Source organism: Schistocerca nitens, chromosome 4, assembly GCF_023898315.1.
Source record: "Schistocerca nitens isolate TAMUIC-IGC-003100 chromosome 4, iqSchNite1.1, whole genome shotgun sequence".
Lineage (NCBI taxonomy): Eukaryota > Metazoa > Arthropoda > Insecta > Orthoptera > Acrididae > Schistocerca > Schistocerca nitens.
Genome location: NC_064617.1, coordinates 863708578 through 863726906, shown reverse-complemented (window position 1 = coordinate 863726906; position 18329 = coordinate 863708578). Strand labels below are relative to the sequence as shown.

The 18329-nt window shown below is 38.0% G+C and overlaps 1 protein-coding gene across 1 annotated transcript in view; it reads right to left on the bottom strand.

The window, feature by feature from the left end:
• The window catches only part of LOC126253326 (DNA polymerase subunit gamma-1, mitochondrial), a 144733-nt gene extending 133265 nt beyond the window's left edge, over positions 1 to 11468 (bottom strand). The window contains exons 1-2 of the mRNA XM_049954590.1: positions 11345 to 11468; positions 3440 to 4919 (exon numbers count right to left, since the gene is read on the bottom strand). Of these exons, the coding sequence (XP_049810547.1) occupies positions 3440 to 4902 (1463 nt within the window). The 5' untranslated portion in view covers positions 4903 to 4919; positions 11345 to 11468. The remainder of the gene's footprint in view (positions 1 to 3439; positions 4920 to 11344) is intronic.
• Between the last annotated feature and the right edge of the window lie 6861 nt (positions 11469 to 18329).

Here is an 18329-nt window from a genome sequence, read left to right as displayed (position 1 = left end):
CTTATACTGCCTCACTAGGGGTAAGATAGATACTGCCTACAGGAAAATTAGAGAGACCTTTGGAGATAAGAGAACCACTTGTATGAACATCAAGAGCTCAGATGGAAACCCAGTTATAAGCAAAGAAGGGAAAGCAGAAAGGTGGAAGGAGTATATAGAGGGTCTATACAAGGGCGATGTACTTGAGGACAATATTATGGAAATGGAAGAGGATGTAGATGAAGATGAAATGGGAGATACGATACTGCGTGAAGAGTTTGACAGAGCACTGAAAGACCTGAGTCTAAACAAGGCCCCCGGAGTAGACAACATTCCATTGGAACTACTGACGGCCTTGGGAGAGCCAGTCCTGACAAAACTCTACCATTTGGTGAGCAAGATGTATGAAACAGGCGAAATACCCTCAGACTTCAAGAAGAATATAATAATTCCAATCCCAAAGAAAGCAGGTGTTGACAGATGTGAGAATTACCGAACAATCACTTTAATAAGCCACAGCTGCAAAATACTAACATGAATTCTTTACAGACGAATGGAAAAACTAGTAGAAGCCGACCTCGGGGAAGATCAGTTTGGATTCCGTAGAAATACTGGAACACGCGAGGCAATACTGACCTTACGACTTATCTTAGAAGGAAGATTAAGGAAAGGCAAACCTACGTTTCTAGCATTTGTAGACTTAGAGAAAGCTTTTGACAATGTTGACTGGAATACTCTCTTTCAAATTCTAAAGGTGGCAGGGGTAAAATACAGGGAGCGAAAGGCTATTTACAATTTGTACAGAAACCAGATGGCAGTTATAAGAGTCAAGGGACATGAAAGGGAAGCAGTGGTTGGGAAGGGAGTAAGACAGGGTTGTAGCCTCTCCCCGATGTTATTCAATCTGTATATTGAGCAAGCAGTATAGGAAACAAAAGAAAAATTCGGACTAGGTATTAAAGTCCATGGAGAAGAAATAAAAACGATGAGGTTCGCCGATGACATTGTAATTCTGTCAGAGACAGCAAAGGACTTGGAAGAGCAGTTGAACGGAATGGACAGTGTGTTGAAGGGAGGATATAAGATGAACATCAACAAAAGCAAAACGAAGATAATGGAATGTAGCCAAATTAAGTCGGGTGACGCTGAGGGTATTAGATTAGGAAATGAGACACTTAAAGTAGTAAAGGAGTTTTGCTATTTGGGGAGCAAAATAACTGATGATGGTCGAAGTAGAGAGGATATAAAATGTAGACTGGCAATGGCAAGGAAAGCGTTTCTGAAGGAGAGAAATTTGTTAACATCGAGTATAGATTTAAATGTCAGGAAGTCATTTCTGAAAGTATTTGTATGGAGTGTAGCCATGTATGGAAGTGAAACATGGACGGTAAATAGTTTGGACAAGAAGAGAATAGAAGCTTTCGAAATGTGGTGCTACAGAAGAATGCTGAAGATTAGATGGGTAGATCACATAACTAATGAGGAGGTACTGAATAGGATTGGGGAGAAGAGGAGTTTGTGGTACAACTTGACCAGAAGAAGGGATCGGTTGGTAGGACATGTTCTGAGGCATCAAGGGATCACTAATTTAGTATTGGAGGGCAGCGTGGAGGGTAAAAATCGTAGGGGGAGACCAAGAGATGAATACACTAAGCAGATTCAGAAGGATGTAGGTTGCAGTAGGTACTGGGAGATGAAGAAGCTTCCACAGGATAGAGTAGCATGGAGAGCTGCATCAAACCAGTCTCAGGACTGAAGACCACAACAACAACTGCTTACTGTGCTGAATAAATGTGTGAAAGTCGTCGTAGTCTTGGTTATTTGCTGGGTTCGGCCTGTCATATCTGCCACCCCAGCCAACTGAGATCAACCGTGGACAGCAGCGATGAAGCTGTCGCCACCACCAGCACATGCAGTGATGATGTCTCAACTGTGGTGCAGGATCTGCTGACATGTCAATCCCATACAGCTCATGAAGACAGGACTAGACTTGCCATCCTGAACTTATTTAACCCATGATTATATACTGTGTTCCACATATCCCATCAAGGAGACAAGATTCACTCTAGATCTGATCTTTCTGAGCCTCTGATGTTATTTACTAGTGTTGTAATTTGTTTATTTCAAGTTCTTGATGTAACACAGCAAATATGAAATTTCTGTATAGTTACACAAGCCATACAGTCATTTGTGGGGATCCCTAAACTACTGCATTTACACCATTGAAATGTGCTGAAGTGTGCAACAACATACTTTGTGCAAATTGTTATCCCCATCTACAAGATGACTCGGGCCATCATTAGTTGCACAGCCCACAGCCAATCGGTACAGCTGTGCCTTCTTCAAGTCCTCCATACTAAAATGAAGAAAATACAAGTCTTGGAAGGTGCAACTTTTCAGACTGAAAACCTACTCTCGACAAAAGTAGTGGCTCTACCCACTCTACTTGCCTATACATTACCTTTCATTCAAAAAGTCCATAAGTGGTATAGTACACAGACTGGCTTGTAATCTTTAGGGTCATTACAATCTTTGGCAGGATGGAGGACTCCTACAGGATTAGTTCTAAAGTGCATACCTTAAGAGCTACAAGCACTTTTTCCTCTTAACTTCAGTGAAACACGTCTCTCTTACTGAACAGGCACTCACAGTTCTTTAAGATATGTATTTTAGAGTCTATGTTTACTGTATGTGTTTTTCTTGTTTTGGTCCATACTACCACCTTTGAAAGTTTGTCACTGAGGTTCTGGTTCACCCAACATATGATCCAAATCCTCACTTGCAAGACACACTTATTATAAGCTACAATGAGTTCTTTGAAAGTAAAAGGTTTACTGAGAATGTTTGTGCATTCATCAAGGCAGGTTCAGAGGAGAATTTTTAAAAGTGCATATTTTAGTGGCTTCCATAATCTTAGAAGTAGATGAGTGGAACTTTTCTGAGAAAATTCACCAGATGCTGGGGCATGATTTGGATCCAACTGAATTAAACTGAATTCACTGAGATTAAATGGACGGAACTTTCAAAGATGAACTGAGTTAAATGCAACTCCCATTCCTTGAGTTGCTACGGGAAGGTAAAAAGACAAAAACCACTGTTCCAATACAGACCACAATAACTGGAACATATTCAAAACCAACAAGTCAAACGAATCTTGGACATCACCAACCCTGTGAGAGTGGCATTATTTGAGATGATGTTCCACCTTACAACGAACACAGTGCACACAACTTTGAGTCATGATCATCTGAATTATTTTTTAAACCTTGCAGCTCACATTTTTTTCACTCTGGCTCTAGCAATAGCTAAAGCTCATCATGTGGGTGTTCAAACCATAACAGAGCCCATACCGTGTGTCACAGTTAAGTGTTGCAGTAAAATGTCACAATGACTACTGACACAATGGATATAACCATTATGTTAAATGTTCTCATTTAAAAAATACTCACAAGGCACTCACCAGGACTGAGATTCAGGAGCAGCAGCAACAGCTAAAGTTGGCACCACGCCTTCCTCACAGCATACTTCAACATCAAACACTAGTGCATCTTCTGGGGGGTAGTCAACAGGTGTGGCTCTCCCATCTGGGCCATAGCAAGTCCATCCAGCTCGCAGCTGCCATTGGGAAGGCTGTGGCTTTCGAGGTAGCAGTTTTGCTGCCTCCACAAGCTTCAGTAGTAATGACCGATATGGTGCAGCTTGCTGTTCACCTAGCGTCCAGAAATGTTCCTCAATGTCTTTGCCAAGCAATGGTGGCAGCTTCAAAGATTCTATACCGGGCGGTGTGGTGTCACACGCTTTCTCTCTCTCTCTCCCCATATTCCCTTCCATATCACTAATGACTGATTTTGGCAACTTGTCAGTGTCATTAGACAAAACAGAGTTATTTAGTTCCAGTTCTTCAAAAACTTCTCCACCTTTGTCATTCATTACGGCAACTGCATTCTCTCCCGAGTTAAGTTTCAGTAAGTTATGTTTCTGAAGTTCGTTTCTAGATAATTCCACTTGCTCAGGTGTTGGTTTATTACTGTTTAGTTTGGCTCCAAACAGATGTTCACCTATTGCTTGTGGTAACATTTCTATATTTACATCATTGAAACGTTTACTAGTGGTTGTGCTCCTTTTTGAAATTGTCTTCTTTAATTTGGTAGTGTTCGTGTTACCTATTTCTGTCTCTCGTTGCCCATGAGTAATACCTTTACACTTATTTCCCTCATTTTTGTATAGTTTATGAGCAATTTTCACGTTCTTTGCAACATGTTTGAAACTATATCTCGAAATTCTTTTCTGCGGCACTGTGGTACTTGTTTCTTGATATGAGTTTGCTGCTGGATGAATTGCAGCAGATTCTGTACTATAGGCATCACCTGGATGAGAGTCTTTGCCCCAAACCAAAAGCGCATCTGAATCCACATTTTTAACTTTGATCCTTTTTTTAATATTTTTGCACTTGGAGGTGTAAGCTATTTCTGATGAAACACTTCTAATTTTCCCAGTGTAATGTAACTTATCATTTTTGTCATTATTAAGCCCATCTTTATTTACAATAGAATACTGAGTTCTGTTAAACAAGTTCAAATTATTGTCATTCTCTTCCAGACATTCTGACAATGCTAAGTCTAAGCTCTTTAGCTGAATGGTGCTTTCAGAGTTTCCTAGTGTTTCTTGCAGTATTTCTGGTTCTCTTACTAATCCACCTGACTTGCTGGAATGACATTTTTCTGCTGCCTTCAGTCTCCTTGATACATCAGCTGGTTCCTCGGAGTGATTTGCGTCTGCTGCTACTGCTCTATGACTGCTTGGTTTACAGAAAGTACTACAGTACCTCTTGTTTAGAACTGATAACTCAACATGAGACACAATGCGGCTTGCAAGAAGTTTTTGTAAGCACAACAAAAAAATGTGCTCTCCATGCTTTCTCATACTGGTTCAGTGTCTCCCTGTAAGAAAACGTAATATCATTATTAGTTAAACTTATTGTAATACTCTTCTTGCAAGGAAATGTACAAAAAACATCTATGTACAGATCTTTGCAGAATCTTAGTAGAGGGAAGTACAGAAGATTACAGTTTAACATCTGATCAACGATGAGCTCATTAGGGACTAAGTATGAGGTGAAATTGAGGAAAGAAAGAGAAGGAAACAATCCGTGCTCTTTTAAGGAAACAATTCCTGCATTTGTCTAATTATTTAAGGGATCTACGAAAAATGTAAATCTTGGTGGCCAGATGAGAATTTGAACTGCTGTCCTCTTGAATGTGAATCCACTATCTTACCAGTATGTGACCTTCCAGGTTATCTCATTGACAAATATTGAGGAACGATGGGTCAATTACAGAAAAACAAATTATATGATAAAGCTTTTTTAAAAGGAAATCTGTAATTTATGGATTACCCACATACCACCAGCATCTGAAGATGAATGATAGCTAGAGTACAAAAATTGTATTTTATTCAAGGCTCATTAAAATCTGTTTACAACAGCTATTCAAAAAGTCTGCCCTTAGCACCATTACAACCATTGCAAACTTCATACCTTCACAGCAAAGATCGTCCATGCATTATTGATCAAGTCACAAACATAAGCTCTGGAGGCTGTTTGAGTAACATACACCACACACTTGACACGTTTTCACAGAGGTAGACCAAGAATACTTAAAATAAATAAATAAACCATTTAGACACAATGGCCACGAGAATGGTGCTGCTAAACTTAGCCAATGTTGCCAAAATCCAGACTGGAAACAAAATCTCACAGGTAAACAACAACTGTTAAGGCACACTCAGGAAGGACGATTAGAGTTTAACATCCATTTGACAAAGAGGTCATTAGAGATGGTGCACAATCTTGGATTAGGGAAGTATGGACAATGATATCAACAGTAACTTTTTAAAGGGAACCACCCCAGCATTTGCTTCATGCAATGTAGGGAACTCACAGAACACCTAAATCTGAATGGCCAGACAGAGATTTGAGTCATCATCCTCCTGAATGCAAATACAGGACTCACTTAGGTTTCAAAGCATTGTAACATCAAAAATGTAAGTTGGATATGTTGTATTGTGTACCATGACAAAAGCCCCTCATTAATGTGCATAACTCATTAAAAATGCATTAAAACATAAATTTTCTGTAAAAAAAGAAGAAGAAGAAGAAGAAGAAATCGTAAGTATGTGAGATAGCATACATGAAAATGTGAAACACTTACAACACTTCAGATTTCTGTGTTGCTCTGGACAAGAACAAAGAGATGAAAGCATGTGAAAGAAATTGAATTTTATTAAGGATTGCATCAGAGAGTGACATGGCAGTTTGCAATGAGATGGAAATAAGAAAATGTATGCCAGATGTAAACTTGCTAAGATTGAAAATACAGTGGGCTTGTAAATCTTGCTGCTGGAATAAGAGAGAAAAGTGAAAGCAGTGGTCATGCTGGATGTATGTTTGTGCAAACAATTACATCTTTTCTAATGGAGCCAGCACTCTACTGGGAGAAAGTGTTTACCATATAGAGACATGGCAGCCTTCAAAACAGAAGTAGTGTTGTTACCCACTGAGTTTTGCATGTTCTTTAAATACAGAACTCGCTTCAGAAGACTTCAACTAAGGCACTGACGAAGAAGGAACACAACATTTGTATTTCAGAAAATGCAATATATGATTCAAGGAAATCTAAAAGCCTTTATGAACATATCATGACTACTGACAATTTATGGAGTACTGGAACTCACAACCAAACTTTTCATGGGCAGTCGCATTATTATGCTGTCCGACCATACCTGCAGACTTTCATTGTCACTATGACTTTCAAACACTGAGAATGAGAATGGCACCACTTGAGGAACGGAGTCTGCAGAGAACCATAGCTTATATTGCCATAATTGATATCTCAATTACATCCACTGAAAGTAAATGAATGGAGTCAACTGGGGTGAAATCAATTGAGCAGAAATGACATAAAATGATGTTAGTAAAATCCAGTAAGAGCTGCTGAATCCACAGTGTAATGAATATGTTGTGACTTGGCAGTGGAAGGCTTCTACAGACAGGCTAATGGTTAACCCAACTGCTGGCAAAAAGCAGGAAATCTGTATTCAAGTATCAGTCTGGCACATATTTTCATTTGTTTTGACATACACGTCATACTGTGAACTCATACTGCTGATCCTCTTTCACTGACTTAATTTCATGTTATTGCACCTTCATTAATCTCATCCCCATCACCTATTCATTTCATTTCAGTGAAACTAATTCAATTGATATTCAACTGTTTAAGTTAACTATAAATCCATAATAGTCTTCAGTCCACATGGTGACAGGCTGGCTTCTGAACTGCTCCACACACTGTCCAATGGATTTCAGTGGAGGTGTGGCAAAATTATGAGAGTAAAATGATCCATTCAGTTGTCAGCATTGTTGTACCATTTCACATGCAGCTAATTGGCTGTACAGTATCCAGTTTCAGTTGCTTCCTTTCAAACTTTATTATATCTGACAAGTACCCCCATGTCACTCAAGTGCACGCCACTGACCAATAACCTTACCTGTGAGAACGAGAGAGCGTGAAAAGAATCAAAGGCTCAGATAAACTTGATAACAGTATCAACTGCATGCTCTGCAGTCTTCAGAAAGCATTAACTTCTGATAACTCTCACATTTCAACTTGTGGAACAAATGACTCAAGTTGCAGAGACATGCATATATTAACTAAACCAAAATACTGAATGGCACTCAGTTCTCTCATGATAACATCACTACACCCACAAAAACAAAAACTTCTACATGTTCACTGAGGACTCCAAATAACCTGTAGCGACAGTAGTGCTCAGAAGTATTTTGTAGTTGTGGTGTTATGTCATCAGTGCTGCTAGTGCGCAGTCACAACAGAAGTACACATAACTGTGTCACTACACTAATAGCTTAATACAACTGTGGTTACGTATCTAGTAAACGAGAAAGGTCATAGAGTAACAATGTAAGCATACATTCTTTTATGCAGAAAAGTATTTCATAATTTGCTTTGGTGGTATGGTATTCACTAATTATTGTTACTTAGTCATTCAGAATGTGTTTGTTCATTTATAGAAACAACTAGAAGCGTGCCGAAACGCAAAGAATACTCAGTTGACATGAGACAAGCTGTTTTGCACGCTTTGAAGGGCAGTCACAGTTTAGTGTTGCTAGAGAGCATGGCATGTCACAACAACTAATAAATTTGTGGAACAGGAAGGAACAGTAGCCAATAAGCCAAGGTGAGGTCATCCTCGAACAACAAGAAGGGAGCACAGAACTATTCGTAAACAGCTGGCTGCTGATCCAAGAAAATCAGCACGACAAATTAGGTATGATCTAGAGCATCATCATGGAGTGAATGTACATGTCTCTACTATAAAATGTTGCCTAGTAGCAAGTGATTTAAATGGTAGATAATCACCATGTAAATTAACCATAAATTCAAAATAGGCCTATAGGAAGGCCACGGCAGAATTTGCAAAGAAAAATCAAACTTGGTTTAAGGTATTATGGAGTTTTGAAAGTAAATTTAATAAATTTTCTTCTGACAGAGTGCAATATATACGTCAACCAAAGGGGTAACAAAAAGTACCAAGTATGGACCATTAAGCATGGTGGTGGCAGCATCATGGTGTGGGGATGTATTTCTAGACTGAGATTGGACCTCTAATCCAAACAGAAGGCAAACTCGATCGTTTAATATACACTGACATTTTAGAAAAGAATGTAGTTCCATGTGGGAGAAACAATACACCATATAACTGGATATTTCATCAGGAGAATAATTCAAAACACACCTTTGTCCATTTAAAATAATTCTTTTCACATGAGAAAATCAAACTTTTGACATAGCCAAACCAGAGCCCAGATCTAAATCCAATTGGTTGGATTGGATTGACATGTTTGTCACAGAAGCTACTCAAACAATGATTAATTTGCTGCTGCCTTGTTGGACAAATGGTAAAAACTCCCCCTTAATCTATTACAAAAGCTTGTGGATTCACTTCCCAATAGATGTGCAGCTGTGATGAAAGCCCATGAGTGTGCAATACAATACTGATTTGTTCTTCACACTCAGAACAGTTTTGTTTCATTTCTGCATATTTAGACCCATCAATTACTTCTGAGCCAGAAGAATTGTTATTTGTGTTCTGATGTAAGATAACTTTGTTTAAACTAAATATAGTTTCCTACAAAATAGATGGTAATTATATACTTTTCAGGTGTCCACTGTCAGTTTTTTTTTTCCTGTTGCCTACTTATCTTTACGTAATTGTAACTGCCGCTTTCTACAAAATACTTTTACGTGCTACCGTACATCTATAGCTAACTAGGTATATTAGAAGCTGGAGAAAGTCGACAGCAGACAAGCACCACTTTGTAACATACAGTAATGTTAAAATAAGTCTTAGGGTTTATGAACACCTTACAGAAACTATACCATTTTTAGCCCTTTGCCACCTCTTGCCCCATGTTAAACTCTCCTGCTCCCATGAAAAATAATTGAGTTGTAAAGATGCTGTCTTTTCATGGGCAAAAGATAAAGACTGAGAGATGACAATTATCCCAATATGTCAGAAAACATGCGGTAGATTTCTGTTCAGTAAGTGGTTTTAAAGAATTGCCTTGAGCTGTAAAATATTAGTCTGAAATTAAAATAGAACAATATATATTGCAATACATACCTAATATCATACCATGTGTACATAGGCCTACATGTAAAGTTCATAGTTGCTACATTCTGGATGAGGTTCATGAAATGTCTATATATGGAAACTTTAGTCTTAATGTTTGTTCTTTCAGTTTATTTTGGTTTCAGTGCTAAGACAGTGAACTCATATTTGGGGGGACAGAGCTGCTCTGTCTGGAAATTCTGATTTTGGTTTTCCTGAATCATTAGAGCAACTGCTAGTATAGTTCCTTAAGCAAGGCCACAGATGACCACAAGTCCCACCCTCAAAATACACATTATGTAGTATATTTTGATCTACTGACTTGATTAGAATTACCCTGACAAATCCTGCACCACTGAGAGGCGATCCTTCGATGGATGAAGATAAATAAAAATGAAAAAACTTGACCTATTGATAGTGGCCCTAGTGATGCTATTTTGGTCGATTAAAGATTTCAAGTACAGTGACAATAAATAATGTTATGTACAATTCTACATATACATGGATACTCCGCAAATCACACTTAAATGCCTGGCGGAGGGTTCATTGAACCACCTTCACAATAGTTCTCTATTATTCCAATCTCGAACTGCCCGCGGAATATACGAACACCCATACCTTTCCGTGCGAGCTCTGATTTCCGTTATTTTATTATGATGATCGTTTCTCCCTATGTCGGTCGGCGTCAACAAAATATTTTCGCATTCGGAGAAGAAAGTTGATGATTCAAATTTCGTGAGAAGATTCCACAGCAAGTAAAAACGCCTTTGTTTTAATGACGTCCACCCCAAATTCTGTATCACGCCAGTGAAGCTCTCCCTCTTTCGCGATAATACAAAACATGCTACTCTTCTTTGAACTTTCTCGATGTACTCCGTTAAGTTTAACTTGTGTTAAACTGATACGTTCCACAGCATTACGAAATGTCGCATTCATGATTTATGAAACAAGTATTAATGTAATTCTACTTGGTAAGGATCCAAGACCGTACTGTTGGCAAATCTGCTTGTTTTTTATATGGTGTTAACACAGATGAGTATGATAAAATATAACTGTAAACATTATTTCATGTTCGTACCCGTCCTCATTTTAGACACATGACGAATCATGATATTCTAAATAATATCTGAAGCAGTCATCTTTTCATGCCAGAGTTTTTAATTTGGGCATGAACTATTTGGACAACATTGTGATTAAAAGGAAAGGCATGCACCATTCCTACTTGACAAAGTTTACATGAATGACAAAAAGTATCCTGATTTGGTTCGAAACAATATTCGCGGCACCAGCGGTCTTACTTGATTTCTTTCATTATAAGACGAATGACTATAATTAAGATAAATCTATGGTCGCCGATAATATTATATTTATTCCGCTAGTCAAATTACTCTCAAAGTTTCAAAGTGATATCATTTTGACTGAATTTTTTTCTGAAGTTTTTATCTTCAATCTGATTTTTGGGGATATTTCTGCAGTCATTGCGTAGATTACTCCTTTTATAACTGCCAAGCAACATAAAAAATAAACTTTCCGAAAATTATTTTTTGGTCATAGTACAGAGAAAAACCGCGACTTAAAATTTTTTCTTTTCTGTAGCAGCAAATAAAACACCTTAAAAATTAAACCTTTCAGTTCGAAGAATCACTAACTTAAGATGGTAGCTATAGCTCAAACTAACGTTTCACCGTGTCCGTCAACAAAGATGTCAAAAAGTTTTTGCATGCACCGAAAAGACGCTTATTTTCCCAATCAGCTCCATCTTCTACAATGTTTTGTTTACATTCTCACGCCTATGCCAACGCTCTAGCATTAATTCCATCAAAGATCTTCTTCGGGCAGAGAGTTAACTTCTCCGAAATAATTTGAAGCCATTTGTGACTGGTAGTGGTAATTTAAAAAATCATTACATATTTCTCCAAAATACATTATATTCATGTAGCTTAAGTGTTGTTCAAGCAGAGTAGAGATATTTCCACCACTGTCTAACAAAACAGTCGCGACACTTCGCGTCGATTTTGTTGCTTACTGCGCCAGCACTGCACCAAGCGCTCGGTATGTAAAACTGTTGATTTCCGTGTGGTTGTGAAAGTGAAAAGTAGTTGTTTATTTTGGTTTGTACAGTAGTTTTTACAAACGGGAGCGTCTGTAGCGCAATAAATTATAGCAACAATAAGAAGAGGACAACACATCGGTCTTTTTTTTTTTTTTTTTTTTTTTTGTTTCCAAGAACACCTCAACACGAAAGGGAATGGCAAACTGGGAAGGCTAATAGCAGGAAATGTAAGGGGGAGAGGCACTGCCATGAGTGGTAATATAACAGTGGTCATGGTGTTGGAGTAGCACCTTTTTTAGGATAATTAGGACAGAACGAAGTCAAGTTCTGCGAGAAGTAATGATTGAAACAAACCATCAGTTTGAGAATTAAATCAAACAGCATAATCCTGGCACAATGGATCAGCGAACACAGGTGTTGGTTAAAAATTTACAGCAATCAACAGAAATTTTATTTCCACCAGATTTCATCTTGGTAAATGTGAAATGCCAATTATCTTTAGTGTATCAAAATATTCAAGGGCTTAGAAGTAAAATTAATGAACTACTTATGTGCATGGATGAATTAGAACCATCGAACCCAGTTGATTTAATCTGTCTCTCTGAACATCATGTGACCATTGGTATAGATATGTTAAACCTTACAGAATTTAAGTTAGCCTCTAACTTCTGTAGACAAAATATGGAGAAAGGAGGAGTTACCCCATTTGTTAAAAATAATTTTAAATTTAAGAATATTGACATTAATCAATTTTGCTTACAGCAGCACTTACAAGCAGAGATAGAATTTCCTAATAGGTCCTTTATAATAGTAGCCATATACAGAGCACCTTCAGGAAATTTGAACCTATTTATAAACGGTCTTGAAGATTTATTATCTCATCAAAAATTAAAAAAACAAAGAACTAGTTGGTTTCTGGTGATTTTAATATAGATGTCCTGAAAAACACTGTCAGTGAACAGTTACTGAAATCAGTTACAGTAATTTCTACTGTAAATTTCCCAACTTGGGTATACAAATGTTCTAAGACTGCCATTGATAATATCTTTATAGATAATTCTAGGCACCTAATCTACATTACAAAAAGGAGAAAATTTTGAAAATTGGCAGGGTAAAACATCAGTCAGAACTGAGTACAGAAGGCCAATAAAACAGTCAAAAACTGAGAAATTTGGGAGATTGCTCAAAGAAATTAATTGAATGGATGTTTACAGTATCCAATACACAAATGGAAAATACAAAATAATCATTAATAAAGTTAGCACGTTATTTGAAAATTGTTTTCTCCTGAAGGTAACTCAAATGAAGCAGAAGTCTAATAAGAAACCATGGATCACACAAGGGATAAAGATATCATGTGAGACAAAAAGGAAACTCTATCTGATACGTAGGGACACCTTTGATACTACCATTATAGCTCATTACAAAAATTACTGTGAAGTATTTAAGAAGGTTATCTAGAAATCTAAACACCTGCATTATGAGAAGAAGATAAATACATTCAGCAATAAAATAAAAACAATATGGGATATAGTTACGACAGACCATTTAAACAAGTATTTTGTCTCTTTTACTGATAGCAGAGGGTTGTAAGGTTCAGTAAATAATGCAATGGAATATCTGAGACCAGTACACTCGAGCAATCTCAGTAAAATGGAATTGACACTTACTTCATCCAAAGAAATAGAATCCATCATAACATCCTTGAAATCAAAGCATTCTAGTGGTTGTGATCATAACGACCAGGAGAGTAGTGTGCTGACCACACTCCCCTCCTATCCGCATCCTCAACTGAGGATGATACGGTGGTCGGATGGTCCCGGTGGGTCACTTGTGGCCTGAAGACGGAGTGCTAGTGGTTATGATAACATGTCAACAAAGTTAATAAAAGAGTGTTCATGTGAGCTTAGTCATATCTTAAGTTATTTGTGTAATCAATCACTTATCACACGAACATTCCCAGACTGGCTTAAATATGCTGAAGTTATACCTCTCCACAAGAAAGGGGACAAAGAAATGCTGTCAAATTACTGACCGATCTTACTTTTTCCAGCTTTTTCAAAAATCTTTGAAAACATTATGTTCAAGCGTCTACTTAAGCACCTTAGTGAAAATTACATACTGTCAGAGACACAATTTGGGTTTCATAAGGGAACTGATATTGAAAAGGCTATTTACACTTACAGTGAAAATGTCCTTAATTCATTAGACAACAAATTAGAGGCAACTGACATATTCTGTGACCTGTCAAAGGCTTTTGACTGTGTGAATCACGGCATTCTTTTAAGTAAATTAAAATATTATGGCATCACTGGTAGTGCTGCAAAGTGGTTTCATTCATATCTTACTAATAGAAAACAAAGGGCGTCATTATGTAACACTGCAGCAGTAGGTAATGAGACATCATCTGACTGGGAAGAAATTAAATGTGGTGTTCCCCAAGGTTCCATACTAGGTCCACTACTTTTCTTGTGTATATTAATGACCTGTCATCTGTTACATTACCAGATGCCAAGTTTATCTTATTTGCAGATGATACAAACATTGAAATAAATAGTAAATCAAATATAAATTTAGAAAGGGCAGCTAATCAAATTTTTACTGACATTAATAAGTGGTTCATAGCCCATTCACTGTCATTAAACTTTGAAGAGACCCACTATATGCAGTTCAGAACTTCCAAGAGATTTCCTTCTAGTGTGTGTACAAAATATGATGACATGGAAATAGGAGAAGTTGAGAGTGTAAAATTCGTGGGATTACAACTTGATAATAAATTCAGTTGGGAGCGACATACTAACAAACTGTTAAAGCGCCTAAACAAATCTGTGTTTGCAATGGGAATGATGTCAGACATAGGAGATATAAACTGGCATATTTTGCTTATTTTCACTCCATTAAGTCATATGGTATCATATTTTTGTGTAACTCCATAAACCAAGAAAAATTTTTTAGAGTCATGTGTAGTGTAAATCCAAGAACGTCATGTCGAAACCTATTCAAAGAATTGAGCTTACTAACCTCGCTTCTCAGTATATTTATTCCTTAATGAGGTTTATTGTAAATAACACATCTCTCTTTCCAACTAACTGCTTAGTACACAGTATCAATACTACGAATAAGAACGATGTACGTAAAGAGTTAAAATTACTTACTCTTGCCCAGAAAGGAGTCCAGTATTCAGCAACGCATATTTTCAGTAAGTTACCAGCAACCATTTAGAGTTTAGTTTCTGACAAGGCACAATTTAAACATAATTCAAAAGAATTTTTGGAGGTCAACTCCTACTATTCCATCCATGAAGTTCTCAACAAGTGCAGTAGACCATTTTAATGAAAAATTATTATACTTTAATTTTTGACAATACTTGGTTGTAACAGCCACATACTACCTACTGTGTGAATGATGGATCTATGGAAAGTCGATGTAACTCTCAAGTCTGTAAATAGTAGAAGTTTAATTTTAAATCTTGTATATAATTTGACTGTTCTTAACTGAGGATCATTGAAATGAATAATTTACTTTAATTTTTGACAGTACTTGGTTGTAATATCCAAGTAACTACAGGGTGTTTCAAAAATGACCGGTATATTTGAAACGGCAATAAAAACTAAACGAGCAGCGATAGAAATACACCGTTTGTTGCAATATGCTTGGGACAACAGTACATTTTCAGGCGGACAAACTTTCGAAATTACAGTAGTTACAATTTTCAACAACAGATGGCGCTGCAAGTGATGTGAAAGATATAGATGACAACGCAGTCTGTGGGTGCGCCATTCTGTACGTCGTCTTTCTGCTGTAAGCGTGTGCTGTTCACAACGTGCAAATGTGCTGTAGACAACATGGTTTATTCCTTAGAACAGAGGATTTTTCTGGTGTTGGAACTCCACCGCCTAGAACACAGTGTTGTTGCAACAAGACGAAGTTTTCAACGGAGGTTTAATGTAACCAAAGGACCGAAAAGCGATACAATAAAGGATCTGTTTGAAAAATTTCAACGGACTGGGAACGTGACGGATGAACGTGCTGGAAAGGTATGGCGACCGCGTACGGCAACCACAGAGGGCAACGCACAGCTAGTGCAGCAGGTGATCCAACAGCGGCCTCGGGTTTCCGTTCGCCGTGTTGCAGCTGCGGTCCAAATGACGCCAACGTCCACGTATCGTCTCATGCGCCAGAGTTTACACCTCTATCCATACAAAATTCAAACGTGGCAACCCCTCAGCGCCGCTACCATTGCTGCACGAGAGACATTCGCTAACGATATAGTGCACAGGATTGATGAAGGCGATATGCATGTGGGCAGCATTTGGTTTACTGACGAAGCTTATTTTTACCTGGACGGCTTCGTCAATAAACAGAACTGCCGCATATGGGGAACCGAAAAGCCCCATGTTGCAGTCCCATCGTCCCTGCATCCTCAAAAGGTACTGGTCTGGGCCGCCATTTCTTCCAAAGGAATCATTGGCCCATTTTTCAGATCCGAAACGATTACTGCATCACGCTATCTGAACATTCTTCGTGAATTTGTGGCGGTAGAAACTGCCTTAGACGACACTGCGAACACCTCGTGGTTTATGCAAGATGGTGCCCGGCCACATCGCACGGCCGACGTCTTTAATTTCCTGAATGAATATTTCGATGATCGTGTGATTGCTTTGGGCTATCCGAAACATACAGGAGGCGGCGTGGATTGGCCTCCCTATTCACCAGACATGAACCCCTGTGACTTCTTTCTGTGGGGACACTTGAAAGACCAGGTGTACCGCCAGAATCCAGAAACAATTGAACAGCTGAAGCAGTACATCTCATCTGTATGTGAAGCCATTCCACCAGACACGTTGTCAAAGGTTTCGGGTAATTTCATTCAGAGACTACGCCATATTATTGCTACGCATGGTGGATATGTGGAAAATATCGTACTATAGTGTTTCCCAGACCGTAGCGCCATCTGTTGTTGAAAATTGTAACTACTGTAATTTCGAAAGTTTGTCTGCCTGAAAATGTACTGTTGTCCCAAGCATATTGCAACAAACGGTGTATTTCTATCGCTGCTCGTTTAGTTTTTATTGCCGTTTCAAATATACCGGTCATTTTTGAAACCCCCTGTAGCTACTGTGTGAATGATGGATTTAGTGAAAGCAGATGTAAGTATTGAACCTGTAAATATTAGAAGTTTAATTTTAATTCATATACTTTGGATGTGTTTATCTGACATGTTCCACACCCAGGAGGATCCCCTCTTTTGTGGGTCTATGGAATGAATAACTAATCTAATCTAATTTAATCCTGAGAGGTATGTACCATCATGTTACTAAGCCCTATTGCCAGGATTCACATGCAAATTATATGTGTATTAATGATTAATGTTTCGTTTTAGGAGCAGAAAATGGCTAGTGAATAGCAGATGAGAAGATATTATGAAAAAAGACCCTGTTTACCTTTATAATAATGTTAAGTCTTGTTCGCTACACTTCGAACCAAACCAGTTCGTGAATGCAGACAATATAAACTCGTGTGGAATGCTGTACCCACACTGTTTGACATCCCAAGTAATCCACCTCAACGATGATGAAAAGGAAAATTCCACAAAGCGCCTAAAGCTGTAAAACAGTCCTACGGCACAAAAACAGCTAGTTCAACTCTCCATATATCAGCGCCAGATTCATCCGAATCGTCAACATAGACCTGCTTTGACGATTAAGTGGTTATATCAAGTTCAGTTATTCATGTCTTGCAAAAGCGTGTGAAGTGTCAGAATGTGGAGATAACTACACTTTGTGTGAAACTATTATGGGAAAAGGAAAGTGCCTATCATATTAAGCACAGATAGTAACAGAAACTGTATCAGAAGGATCAAGGGAAGAAGGACAAACAAATTTTGAAGACTAAAGGATCCTGATATTTTTTTTAAAAAAAAGATGCTCTTGACTTGTTGTTAAGCCAGATCAGCATGCCATTGAAAGAGAAGCATGCTGCAAGATGAAAAGCCAAAAATAAGCTGTTTGCTCTAAATTTATTACGTTTTAGGACTCAGGTATACAGGTTTTGTCAGAATTTTTTATGCTTCCATCAGTGGGTACATAACAAAGGTACGTGGAAGGCATACAAACAAAACGTGGGGTAAGTGACAGTATGTTCCACTTTTTAAAGCAGAAGGTACAACAATTCGCTGACGAAATGTCTCTAATAGCAAATTTAACATATGACAACACTTCTGACAGTGTTATTGGTTCTGAGGGCTTGGGGTTTACATGCACAGCATTTTTCTCTCACTATCTGACAGTAGCATCGATCCCTTTTCGACATAGAGCTACATGTCTGTGCTTCTTACGTGTGAATCAGTGTGTTTATGTTCTTTTATTATCAAAGTGGTAAGCTGCAGCTCTATCCAACGTCACAATTATTTCTTCACGAATGTGTTGTAGCTTGCCACTGGATTCATGATTTTCATCCCTACTTACACTTACTTTAGAATCATTTTTAGAAACACTTATGTCTTCTGATATTACACAAATTCTTGGAAGTAAAAAAATAATGCAAATATTTCGTAAACCACCTAGGAGAGGGATGAAAAACGACACATCTGACGTTCTTCTTTATCGTC